Here is a 13,637-nt window from a genome sequence, read left to right as displayed (position 1 = left end):
GTTGAGGACAGTGGTAAGGTACTCAACTCCAGGTGAATCCAGATTCTTCAACATTAATGTAAAGATTGCGTCGGGGCCCAACGCCTTGGAAGATTTGGCGCCACGGATGACATTCGTAACTTCGCCCACGGTAAATTGATAACTTGTTTTAGCAGCTAGTAAATCTAAGGGTAATGAGTAGTCCATTATTTTACATGCCAAAAATAATGACATGTAAATTCTTACTAAGTTTTTGCTGGGTTGGCTTCCTGATTTGGTTTTTTGGTGTAAAACACTTAAGCATTTATACGATTTTGTTTCAGTTTTGTAGATTTATTGAAAAAAAGAAGAGCTTTAATCTTATGTACATTTTTCTTATTGTTTTTTGTTGTTGTCTTTTTTTTAATATTGATGAAATTTCCTAATAAAGTTTTAGTTAATATAATTTCTTGTTGTATTTTAAATAATTTACAAATAGTTCGTAGGGTATGTCTTTTAAGTTTTCCGTTTTAAATTTTGTTCTTTTCGCTTCTTGTTTTTGTTGTTCTTCTTATTCTTTTGTAACAATAATATTGTATCACAAACAATTTAATTCATTTATTCCAATTGATTTATTTTAATTTTTTTGTTTTGTTTCGTTTTTGTTCATCCTATGTGTTGTATATATATGAGATTTAATTATTTAGTTAAAGCAATATTTGTCATGGTTTGATGTATATAAAAGTATTTAAGATTTTCCTCGTTTTTGTATTTCTTTTTTTTTTTAATTTTTGTCTTTGTTTTCTGTTCCTTTTTATTACATATAATACAAATATAGTATATAATAATAATCGTAATTATAATAATAATTATCTGGAATATTTAAAAACATTATATCGATTGAGACGAATTAAAATACTTTCTTTACTTGTTTTGTAATTAAAATCATCAACTACCATCCAAAACCCTTCGAGTTCTTTTTGAGGGGGGAAGGGCTAGGAAAGGAACAAAGTTTGCATTTAAAATGCCCTGGAATAAAATAATAAATCAATAATAATACATAATAATGTTAACAACAATAATGGAAGAATTGTTTACGAAGAATTGCGTTTGCGGATTTTCTTCTTTTCGCATGGATGGAAAGTGAGATTCATTTTGTTCTAAAAAAAAAAAACATCTAAAAGCACTGAAGCGGAATCAACTAGGTATATCAACTATTTCGGTTGGTTTAAATAAAATAAAATAAAATACACTAAGTGTAGGCAGTTGTGTTTGGGGCAGTTTAAAAATTTAAAACTTATATTACAAAACAAAAATGTGTTATTTATAAAAATTATTCAGCAAAATGTTAAGTTAAAGCTTTAAGAGTTATGCACTAAATTACATTTATTGCACTTTTAAAATTAATGTATAAGACGACTTAAAATTACACTATGCAACTGAATTAAAAAAGTAATTTCTCGAATATCACAAGACATAGTTTTCTAATTTCGAGAAGAACTGAGATTGAATATTACAAAAGGACTCACTGTACAATGTCAAAGGAAGATTTAGGGTAAACAAAAAGTTTCAAGGACTGCAGATATTTTAAGTATGACGTGGCATGACCCGCTATTCTTCGATATGATTTTGTATGCCAGATTCAAAATCTACTCCTAATATCTTTCATTTGAGCCCCATATTGAAATGAATGTCCAATACGTCTGTTTGGGAGAGTTTTGGCGTTGAGGCGGCTCTATGGGTACTTAGAATCAAATTTACCATATCATATTCGTATTCTACTCTCCAATACCTTTCATTTGATACCTATATTGTCCCGATCGGTCCACTTTTGATTTTGGGTCGTGTTTTTTGGCATAAGGGGGAGCGTCCGTCCCCCTTCCGTTACCGAAAAATTATATAGTCTATGTTTCCTTCCAGACCAACCAACACAATATGCGAATATTTTGAGAAAATCGGTTCTGCCGTTTTTCAAACAAACCGAGTCCCATTTATCTGTGATTGGCTAAGGTGCCAAATTTGGGCGTTTTTGTGGGGGAGGGGTGACCCTCTATACTTCGACATGATTCGTTATCTACTCCCGCATGCTTTTCTTTTTGATACCTATATTGTCCCGATCGGTCCACTTTTGATTTTGGGTCGTGTTTTTTGGCATAAGGGGGAGCGTCCGTCCCCCTTCCGATACCGAAAAATTATATAGCCTATGTTTCCTTCCAGACCAACCAACACAATATGCGAAAATTTCGAGAAAATCAGTTCTGCCGTTTTTCAAACAAACCGAGTCCCATATATCCGTGATTGGCTAATGTGCCCAATTTGGGCGTTTTTATGGGGCCGGGGTGACCCCATATACTGCGACAGGAATTTGTATGCCAGATTCGTTATCTATTGCCGCATACTTTTCATTTGATATCCATATTGTTCTAACAAACCCGAGTCCAATATTTGATACCCCCTATACTTCGACATGAATTTATATGCCTGATTCGTTATCTATTCCCGCATACTTTTCATTTGATACCTATATTGTCCTTATCGGTCCACTTTTGATTTTGGGTGGTGTTTTTGGGGTAACAGTGGAGGGTCGCCCCCGTCCGTTATCCATAAATTATAAAGGTACTTTTCCTACTTCCTGACCATATTCGTAATCTACTCCCGAATACCTTTTATTTGAGTCCCATATTGTGATGATCGTCAAATAAATCTATATTAAGGGGTATTGGGGCTGGGGCGGCCCCTCAGGTACTTGGACCCAACTTTTATTATCAAATTCTTACTCTACTCTTGAATATCTTTCATGTGAATTCCATATTGTCCCGATCGGTTCACTTTTTCTTTTTGGTTAGTACTTTTGGGGTAAGGGGGAGGGTCCGCCACCCTCCAGACATAAAAAAATTATATAGCCTATGTTTCTTTACAGACCAACCTACAGAATCTGTGAAAAATTCAAAGTAATCGGTTCAGCCGTTTTTTCGTCTATACGGAACAAACAATCCGACAAACACAAATTGAATTTTATATACAAGATTCGATTGAAATCTAAAAAGTGTTACACTTTGAAAGGATTAGAGCGACATTTGTAATATATTGGGCCGTATATGTGTAACATTTTTTCTAGAATCGTAGTAGTTGTAACAGTGTGTTTTACACTGAGGCGGCAGCCCTTGCCGATGAAGGAATCCATCGGGTCAATCCGGTACGAATAACCGGCTGCCATGGGATTTCTAGAATCGTAATCAACATTAGTGTTACCTAGGCCAGAAACTTATATAGCAGCTCCCGTATTGACGAATTATCTCAATTTTATTCAACTCTTCTTGTTAGACCAGGGATTTTTGAGTCCAAGTGTAAATTTTAAACTTCGAAATTATATCTGCAGTAGTTTAACCTCCATTACAACTCCTTAATAAAGATTAACTCGAAATCCTTAAAATAATGAACACAAGGACAAATGATAAAATAAAACTTAAATAAAAAATCTGCTCTCTTTCCACAAAAAAGGCAAAAAAAATAACACTACCACCATGTTAAACATGAACACACAATTTAAAATATAGTATATACATACATACTAAACTATTGAAAAGTCAAATAACAATAATTTGTAAAAATTGTATTTTTGTTTAAGTAATTACCTGGCATCCATTTCTTACGCTTCAGTGTTTTTAGACAGGCTATCAACCGTGTGTAAAAAAATCTACTAAATTTCTAAGATTAAAAATATATGTACCTAATATCAAATCCATAAAAAGGAAGCAATGAGTTTCTCCATATATTGGCAGGATGAAATAAGTCTAATGAGATAATAATCTTTACTAAATTTGTTGAAAAATCATAAGAAAAAGAGCAACCAAACAAAAAAATAATAGTAATAATTGATCAATGGAATTGAAAATCTAATAATTTCCATACTAAACAACTACTCTCTATATATATATACTTGTTTCCTTATAATGTCCCAAGTTTTAAATATCGCTATATCACTATGTTAAATGAGTTTTGTTTTGTTTTGTCTTTTTTCTGTTTTTGTTTCGTTTTTTCTTTGATTCTATAAGTAAAAAAGAGGGGAGGAGGAGGAAAATTCGTATGGGGAGGAAAAAGTGAAAGAGAAGAGGCAAGAATAACAAGAATAAGAATCGTTTCAAAAATGTTTCGAAGAAAGATTGTTTGTTTTGTAAAAGTTGTTGCTGTTGCTGTATGTATGCATGTAGATATAGATGTATATATATATATATGTGTGTGTGTGTATGTATATCATCTGTATGTATGAATAAGATTAGATGAAAGAAAACGGTTCTGTTTAAATTTAACTTTTTTGTTCGGAGATCTTTAGTTCAGCATAAAACCAACTAAACGTTGGATACGATTTGTAACTGTAGATATCATATTTTATGGAATTCAAGCCATCCATCGAAGATTTATTGATGCCATTCACCAAATTCTCATAACGCTTGGGATTGGCTTTCTCCTTTTGATGTTTCAACATGGTATAACGTGCAATATTGATGGGATATCGTGCTATAAAAAGGTTGGCATTTCGTAATCTGTAAAAAATAGTAAAATATGAATAGAAATACATATAACAGTTAAGAGTATATAAAAAATGATTTATATATGCAAAATGCAAAGTTTGCCCATGAACATTCCACTAAGGAACCGGGCCAATCTTCTCACATATCAATGAGTTCAGTCCCATTTAAGTTTTAAGCTCAATGATAAGGGGCCTCCTTTTTATAGTCGAGTCTGAACGGCGCGCCGCAAGGCGACACCTCTTTGGAGAAAAGTTTTACATGGCATAGTAGCTCACAAATGTTGCCAACATTAGGACAATTTTTCTAATGGTCTCGCCAGGATTCGAACTCAGGCGTTCCGCGTCATAGGCGGACATGCTAACCTCTACGCTATGGTGGCCTTTATACATATAATCCTATAATATGCCTAGCCTGTGTATCGCGACAACGTTGAGGACTGGAATATTTGAAGGACATCGTCGCTAGACTAATTAATGCGATCACTGCCATAAAGAGGATTAGACATCGGCCGTTTGTTAAAAAAAAATACATTACCACTTTTCCTGAAAAAAACTGACTGGATTTACACTGCCCCCGAAATAATGAAGTTACAATCTGCCTAAAATAATATGTCATTACTACACAGAAAAACATAAAAATCTGTTTCAATCGCCAATTGTGCCAATTTATTTTTTAGAATGATAATATCAACCAGTTTTTGGTAAATGTCACTGAAAAATTTTCAATTAAAACAAGACAAAGTGTGGTAAGTTCGGACGGGCCGAATCTTATATACCTTCCACCAAGTATCGCATTTGTCAAGTTCTTTGAATGACTTTTTCAATAGTTCTTTGAATGAAAACAATAGTCATAGAAAAACACCACCTGCAAAATTTCAGGCAAATCAGGTAATAATTGTGCCCTCCAGAGGCTCAAAAAGTCAAACTGGGAGATCGGTTTATATGGCAGCTATATCAGGTTATGTACCGATTTAGACATTACTTGGAACAGTTGTTGGAAGTCATACCAAAACGGATTGGGCCCTCTAGAAGCCAAAGAAATCTAATGTGGAGATCTGCTTATATGGCGGCTATATCCAGGTGTAGACTGATCGAGACCAAACTTGACGAAGTCGTTGGAAATCAAAATAAAAAACTTCATGCAAATTTTCAGCCAAATCGGATAAGAATTGCGCCCCCTAGAAGCTCAAAAAGTCAAGACCCAAGATCTGCTTATATGGCAGCTATATCAGGTTATAGACCGATTTGAACCATTCTTAGCAAAGTTTTGGAATTCATAGCGAAACACGTCATGCCAAATTTCAGCCAAATCGGATAAGATTTGCGCCCTCTAGTGGCTCAAGAAGTTTAATCGGGAGATCGGTTTATATGACGGCTATATCAGGTTATGGACTGATTTGGATCATACTTAGCACAGTTGTAAGGAGTCATACTAGAACACTTCATGCATATATATCAGGATAGCAACCTATATCAGGATAGCAACCGATTTATACCATACCTGGCACAGTTGTTGGAAGTGATACCAAAACATCACGTGCAAAATTTCAGCCAAATCGGATTAGAGTTGCGCACCCTAAATGCTCAAGAAGCTCAAGATCGGTCTATATGGCAGCTATATCGAAACGTGGACCGATATGGCCCATTTACAATCCAAACCGACCTACACTAATAAGAAGTATTTGTGCAAAATTTCAAGCAGCTAGCTTTACTCCTTCGAAAGTTAGCGTGACTTCGACAGACGAACGGACGGACGGACATGACTAATTCGACTTAAAATGTAATGACGATCAATAATATATATACTTTATGGGGTCTAAGACGAATATTTCGAGGTGTTGCAAACGGAATGACGAAATTAGTATAACCCCATCCTATGGTGAAGAGTATAAAAATCGCATTTTCAATTCAAAAAATGATTGAACATTTTTGAAATGTCCAATACATTTTTTAATTGATCAAATTAAAAAATTATAGAAATTTTAAAAATTTCAATTCATTTTTGGTCAATTAATTTTTTAATTGGATTAATTAAAAACTTATTGGAAATATGCAAATGTTATATTAAAATGTTTGCAATAAAACTCGCCATACACAAAATGATTCACATATGTGAAACACCTGGAACACGAATTTGAGGTTTAGAAACAAAATACCTCCGAATTACAAAAGAAAGATTAGCGACGCGGCTTCAGGTCTAGCTGCCAACATAGTGTCAGTGAGTTGTAACCGGCGCACTGCACTGTGGATCCAATCAAGGATTTTAGAAGCAAATAATCCCAGGAAACAGCAACAAAACGATCTACGCCACGTCTACTTATAGCGGTGGGCGTTGAATTGACCTCTTCGAACTTGATTTCTTGTGCTCCTTCCGGGCGCAATTATTATCCCATTTGATGAAATTTTGCACACTGACCTCTACTTTGACCGCGCATCCACATCAAAAATGGTCCATAACCTAATATATCGGTTGAAAGGTCATTTTGTCTACTTTCATGATCTTAAGGATTCAACTGCAGCAATATGCCGTAAACATAAACAATTCGGTCAATGTTTAGATATAGCTCCCATATAAACCTATCTCCCGAACCTATCTCCGATAGGTTCATATGAGAACTATATCAGGTTATAGCTCGATTCAGGTCATACTTGGGTTGGATGTTGGAGGTAATAGCTGAAATCATCGTTAAAAATTTCGGCCGAATCGGAAAAGAATTGCGTCGACTAGGGCTGAAGAAGTATAATCGGGATATCGGTTTATATGGGAGCTATAGCAAGTTATGAATAGATTCCGGTCATACTTGGCTTGGATGTTGTAGGTAATAGCAGAAATCATTGTGAAAAGAAAAATCTGGATATCAGTTTACATGAAAGCCATATCAGGTTATGGACCGTTTTGAACCATATGACGTGGATATTGGCGGTCATAGGAGAAGTCAGTGCAAAATTGTGGCCAATTCGGAGAAAAATTTCAAGTGGGGACAACTTTACCAGATCTTTCCAAATACTGTGTTGCTACCTAGTTCCACATTTTGTTTTTGAGCTTTTTGACGATTGCTTAGTTCAAAAATGGAGTTTTTGCCTCCGAAACTGGTCATGGACCGGGCCCATTGTGCGGTGCATGAAGAAGGCCTTACGTCGCTACAGGAGTATAGTACTAACTACTAACTAAATTTCCCATGAACATTCCATTAAGGAACGGGAATACTTCTCTCATATCAATGAGTACAGTCCGATTAAAGTTTATGCACAATGATAAGGGACCTCCCCTTTTATGCCTAGTCCGAACGGCGGGCCGCACAACACTTGTGAAATTATATGATTTTATTGTAGTTCCCAATAAAAACAGTTCTTTTGAGATAGCAAAACAGTTGTGACTTTGAAGTTTTAATATGGCAGGATACCTTACAAATGTAGCCAGCATTAGTAAAGGGGTAACAACCGCTGAAAATTTTGTTGATGTTCACGCCATGCTAACCTAAGCGACACGAGTATAGTCGCACTGAAAATGTTTCAATTTGCTGTGCGAACATAGACAGTAGTGGGCGACATGCTTCGTAGCTGTTGTTGTTGTAACAGTGTGTTGTGATCTTTCGTCTTCTTGGTTCTGTTGATTACCCAGATCCAGAAACTATGCTACTAAGGTGGAGTGGGATCCGAATCTGCGTCGATTGGATCTGGCTGGGCAGTTTAAGAGGTGTTGTGTGGTTCCACATCCTGCACGTTAGCATCAATTCTCGCTCTGTTTGAGTTGGGGTGGCTCCATCAGCCGAATCGTAATTGAGCCAGATCTATTCTGTTGTCGTCGCTTTCGGCGTACTCGTGGTCAAACTCTATGGCCCCTTCGACCTCTCCGTCCAGCAATATACGCAGTAGCAGCACTCCAGCTCCAATATTCCCAGGCCAGTGCCGAAAAGTGTTCAATTCTTGCACTTGAATTGCAACGGCCTCCAAGGCAAGATCGACGAGATAGTAGATTTTATGGGTCGGAAGAACATATTGGTGGCAGCGATCCAGAAGACAAAGCTGACAAACACCTGCAGCCTGCAGAGTTGTCACGAATACAATATGCTACGAAAGGATCGCTTAAGAAGTGCTGGTGCGGGATTGGTCTTCGTGATACACCATTCCGTGCAGTATAGACCCATCTCGCCTGCGTCTGGAGCTAGTGCCATAGAATGTATCGGAAAGCAGTCAAGTCCGGTGCCGATATAGAGCTATACAAAGTGTATAGCTCTATATCGGTGTACCGCCGGTTGATTGTTGTGACGCGATTAGTGGCCAAGTTTACAGGCACGACATTAGTGGCCTACTGTCTGGCCATAATTGTCTGGTTCTAGGATATTTTAATGCGCATCACATTTCGTGGCAATGCCCCCTAGGAACGACCAGGCGGTCTGTGGTAAGTTATGCAGCGTCAGTGTGATCTCGTCAGCTATGTGATATGTAGTCGAATAATATTTAGATCTGTCAGAATGCCGGCGGGCTGTCTTCTCAGTTCTCACGTTGACCATCCCATCAGGAGACAAGGATCCTAGCCATGCGAAGACATAACTACATGATGTCTAAGCAATACTATCTGGGGTGTTATCGCAGGGACCATCCAAACCAATATATTGTGGATAGATATCCACCACCCAGAAGCCTTAAGGTGGATCATCTACAAGGGGAGGTTCAGCGCTATAAGAGAGAACACGGTAGCAGATGCAGTGAATGTAGTCCATGGAGAACTACCGCCTACCATTGCAACTGTAGAAATTGACCTCCCCCGGCAAACCGGAGTGGTTCTGGCTCAATTACGATCCAGCAGATGCAGCCGCCTTAACTCCTACAAGGCAAGGATAGAGATGACAACGTGCAAGATGTGTGTCCCGTCCTGATTGTGACTTAAAATATCACACGTCACATGATTGTCAGACCCACTGGTCTCAGATCCAGATCCCTCGAGAGACGCACCCCTCCTTAGTCGCAGTGTTCCTGGATCTAGATATTCAACAGAACTAAGCAGACTTAAGATAGAACAGAACACACTACTACAACAAAAACTACAACTTAGTACATATTGTTGTACATCAGATTCGTATACTACTCCGAAATACCGTTCATTTAATTTCCACATTGTACCGATCAGTCTATATAGCCGTTTCAGTGCGGTTTTGACGATGGGGCGGATCTCTTACACTTGCCCCACATTTTTGAGTACCATACAGTACTTGTGCCTATGGCCCAAAACTTGAATTTTTTTATCCGTGATTTAGCTAAATCTAATCATGGGAGCAAATTTAGCTTTAATCCGTTCTCATATGTTCGAGGCCGAGGATTTTCTTTACAGTTTCGGGAAAAATTCACTTTATTCGGCGCACCTCCGATTTCGCCGAAATTTGGTATGTAGATGTAGGTTGTCCCCAGGAACATGAATCTGAAGAAGGTTTTTGGGTCAAAGGGCCTTGGACCTCCCTAGTGCCTATAATCCCCCCTAAATGGGAAGTGCCGCAACCTGGACAATATGGATATGAAATGGAAATGAAAAAAAGTGAAAATTGGCTTTATTTTATTGTTCAAAAATAGAAAAGCGCTGCAAGCGAAATTTTTTTCAAAAAAATCGCACAATTTTTTTACCTTCGGCGCTTTTCTCTTTTATCCGAAATAATAGACCATTTTTTTGCTTTTTTCATTTCCATTTCATATCCATGTTGCTTAGGTTGCAGCAGTTTCCATTGAGGGGATGAATATAGGCCCTAGTGGGGTCCACGGACTTTTTGTCCCAAAAAGGGCTTCATTTGAGATCAGGCCACATCTACATACCACATTTCAGCGAAATCGGATGTGCGCCCTATAAAGTGAATTTTTGCTACCACTTTTTTATTTTTGATTCAAAATTTGCTTTTGTTATTGAAATTTTCCTAAAAGAATTTCTAAAAATTGAGAGAAATTTTTTAAAATTTGATTTTCTTTACGACCATTTTTTATGAAAAATTTTTAGACTAGACTTCTTGAGATGCCACGATTTATTAAAGGACTTCCTGATTTTGTTGAACCTTTGCTGAAAAATCATTTAAATTTTTTTCTTTTTTGTAACCCGTTACCATATGCTAATTGAATTGGCAATAAAATTACCATTTTTGAATGCCACTCAATACGCAACGTTTAAAAACTAAGCTGATAAGAGAATTATAAATTTGCAAACCTGTTTGACATATCATCATCTTCGCCACCCCAGCCAAAGTATGAATTGGAAAATCCATTAACAGCTAAAAAATGTTGACGTGTCATTGCTGATACACCACCAAATATTGTACGATAAGGCAACCTAGATTGAAAAAAGTTTCATTGCTATATGTTTTGAAGGCTATTGAATGCTATTTGGTTTTACTTACTTATAATTAAATTTATCTATGGCCACTGACATATGACGCGGTTGCCGCGGGCAATTATATAAATTTCTATTATCCAATGGCAATAGATCAACATCATGGAATATAAAACAATCCCATTTGAACAGTTTCATCGCCTCCAAGAATCCAATATTCATAAGAGCGGCTCGATTGAAGGGCTTGCCATTTGTTTGTTCAATTATGAATATGCGATAGGCGATGCGCTGTTGCATTAAAAATTTATGTATATTACGCAGGAAGATCGATAGATGAGCATATCTATCGCGAAAAGGCACCACTATAGCAACATGATGCCGAGCTATACAGTCTTTTGGTTTAAAAGCGCCACCGGGTTCCAATAACAGGCCCAATTGGTCATTGATAACATCAAGAGATTCTAAAGTTATATTAGGTACAAAAGGACTACCTGCAAGAATAAAGAAATGAATAGTACATTGTATGAATAAATTAGGCTCTTTTAGCACTTACTCTCCTCTATTACTGGGTCTTGACAAATAGGCAAAGGGAGTTCTGTGGTATTTTTGCTGTTATTGCCAACTAGGCTATCGCCGCTACTATTACCGTGCAGTTCCAGTTGCTGATTGTGTTTGGAAGAATTGTCAAATGTGGAGGAGGAAGAGTCATTTGTCATTGGAAGAAGGGAGGCGGCCAATGATGCTAAGGAATTGTTGCTATTGATGTTATTGTTGCTGCTGCTGCTGATGTTGTTGCTACTACTGCTGCCTGTAGAGCTAAGTACGGTGCCATTATATTTGTAAATTTTGCGTAGGCTATAAAAGAAATGTTATTACCCTTATTCATATTCGTTTTAAAACATGCCGCTTATTGTGTGTTTTGTTCTTACCTCAAACGGCTAAATGAAGAGGAGACCTCCGTTTTATCGGCAAAATAATCAATTAACAAGTTTAAAGCCAGCAACATGCATACACCACAAAACAAGTAACGTAACAGTGTAATTTTTTTACTGGTCATCCCTTGTTGTTCTTTATTTAATGTGATTTGTGTGATTTGCAATTCACAAATTAAGTTTATACTGCCCTTTGACTGGAACTGCACATGAGGAAACCCATTGATAAGGCTCCATTTATAAGAATTTTAATTTTTTCTCTCCCAACAACCTATTTATTGCCCAGATTTTCAATCAATATACAGATGACAATATACACAGTTTGACGGTCATAATGTCAAACGTCAAATTAAAAAAAAAATGCAAAAAGCAAATTAACCAAAACGTAACGTTTGTATGGATATTGCAATCAGCTGATACAATAAGGCCCTAGAGAAAATTACAGTTGTGAGAGAATAACGGTAAATAAGAGAATAACAAAAATGATTTAAATTTGGTATGTGAAAACATAAAGCAGCATACAATACTGCTTTTAATTTATAATTCAACGGTGCTTCTAACTTAATTTATTTCAAGTTCTAGCTACCTGGTTACAGCGCAAATTTAACCATTTTCAATTTATACTAACAGCTATGAGCAGTACTTTTTGTTTGTAGCACGTTCGATAGATCGGCTGGTTCCTATTGTTTAACCCGAAAATACAATAATCTATTGATACAACTGTCGCAGAGTTGGTGATCTTTGGCTTGTAAATATCATTCCCTCGGTAATTGAACTAGGTATATCATTAAACCAAAGATCGTCCACCTTGCGAAAGCTGTATCAATAGATTGTTGTATATCCAGAGAAAACAATAGAAACCAGCCAATTTATGCATAAACTAGTTATAATTTATATTATAAACCAACAATGTTTTATGGAGCATCTGTCTAGGGGACTCTGCACCACGAGCATCCACAGGTTGCGGATAGTGGTGGAATACTCTATCCGGAGTCGCTGTAACTGCAGTCGCGGACAACCAGCGGTATCGAGCGGAGAGTCTCAGTGAGAGGTCGCGTGGCACCGGCTTTTGAACAAATACTGAGTGCCTACGATGCTCGATACGACAAGGCGAGTTATTGGCGCCTTGAAATAACCAATGGCCACCCTGTTCCCGCGGCGATCGGTCCTTTCGACCGGAACGAGCTTGCTCACCTGAAGGAGCTTGACGAGGATCGCCACCTCCACATGAAAATGTAGTTACAACAACTAAGGTTTCTCATGTTATTGTTGTTGTAGCAGTTGTTTGTGTTCTGCCTTTCGTCTGCTAAAATGTGGTGCGCTCAGGGGGATCTGGGTCTGAGTCGAGTATGTCTGGCTGGGCAGTTGAGCAGGTAACGTGTATCGTGTGGTCCCTGATCACAATCGGAACATACATCTTGCACGTCGGCATCAATCCTTGCACTGTAGGAGTTGAGACGGTTGCATCTGTCGGAACATAATTGAGCCAGAACTACTCTGGTTCGCCGGGGCAGGTCAATTTCTTCAGAAACTACTAAGGTTTCTCATCTATTGTTGTTGTAGCTTTGTAGATAGAGGCGGCAGCCCTTGCCGATGAAAGCCTCAATCGGGTCAATCTAGTACGTACAACCGGCTGCCATGGGATTGTTATCGTCTGTGTTCTCTATATGATTGAAATAATGCCAGACATCGAATCAAAGCGAAGCATACAACCTGCTGTAACCGTACAGACCACTTTCGATTCTCGATTAAGGAACTACTCATCTCGTGACTTTTCATTACAAAGAAAGCCCACATTATACGCGCATGTGTGTTGGAGTTTATTTTAACACTAGACTGATATCGAAACAGTCATTCAAATCACCCGGCATGGGATGGCTAAAAGCAACACACGTATTGCAACTCA

At 37.6% G+C, this 13,637-nt stretch overlaps 1 protein-coding gene across 3 annotated transcripts; it reads right to left on the bottom strand.

Annotated features, from left to right (window-relative positions):
- Positions 1–291: 291 nt before the first annotated feature.
- Positions 292–12,038, bottom strand: LOC106089121 (beta-1,4-N-acetylgalactosaminyltransferase bre-4). 3 transcript variants are annotated; one of them, XM_013254896.2, is made up of 6 exons: positions 11,729–12,038; positions 11,353–11,654; positions 10,867–11,290; positions 10,677–10,799; positions 4,270–4,502; positions 292–3,773 (listed from the first exon to the last, which is right to left on the bottom strand). In XM_013254896.2, exons 1-6 carry the CDS (start codon positions 11,854–11,856, stop codon positions 3,673–3,675), a joined length of 1,311 nt encoding a protein of 436 aa, XP_013110350.2. In that variant the 5' UTR covers positions 11,857–12,038; the 3' UTR covers positions 292–3,672. The 3 variants fall into 3 exon arrangements, with proteins under 3 accessions (XP_013110350.2, XP_013110351.2, XP_059225979.1); XM_013254897.2 differs by having other exon boundaries at positions 292–987; XM_059369996.1 differs by having other exon boundaries at positions 3,681–4,006.
- Between the last annotated feature and the right edge of the window lie 1,599 nt (positions 12,039–13,637).

Source organism: Stomoxys calcitrans, chromosome 5 (genome assembly GCF_963082655.1).
Source record: "Stomoxys calcitrans chromosome 5, idStoCalc2.1, whole genome shotgun sequence".
Lineage (NCBI taxonomy): Eukaryota > Metazoa > Arthropoda > Insecta > Diptera > Muscidae > Stomoxys > Stomoxys calcitrans.
This window is presented reverse-complemented; position numbering and strand designations above follow the sequence as displayed.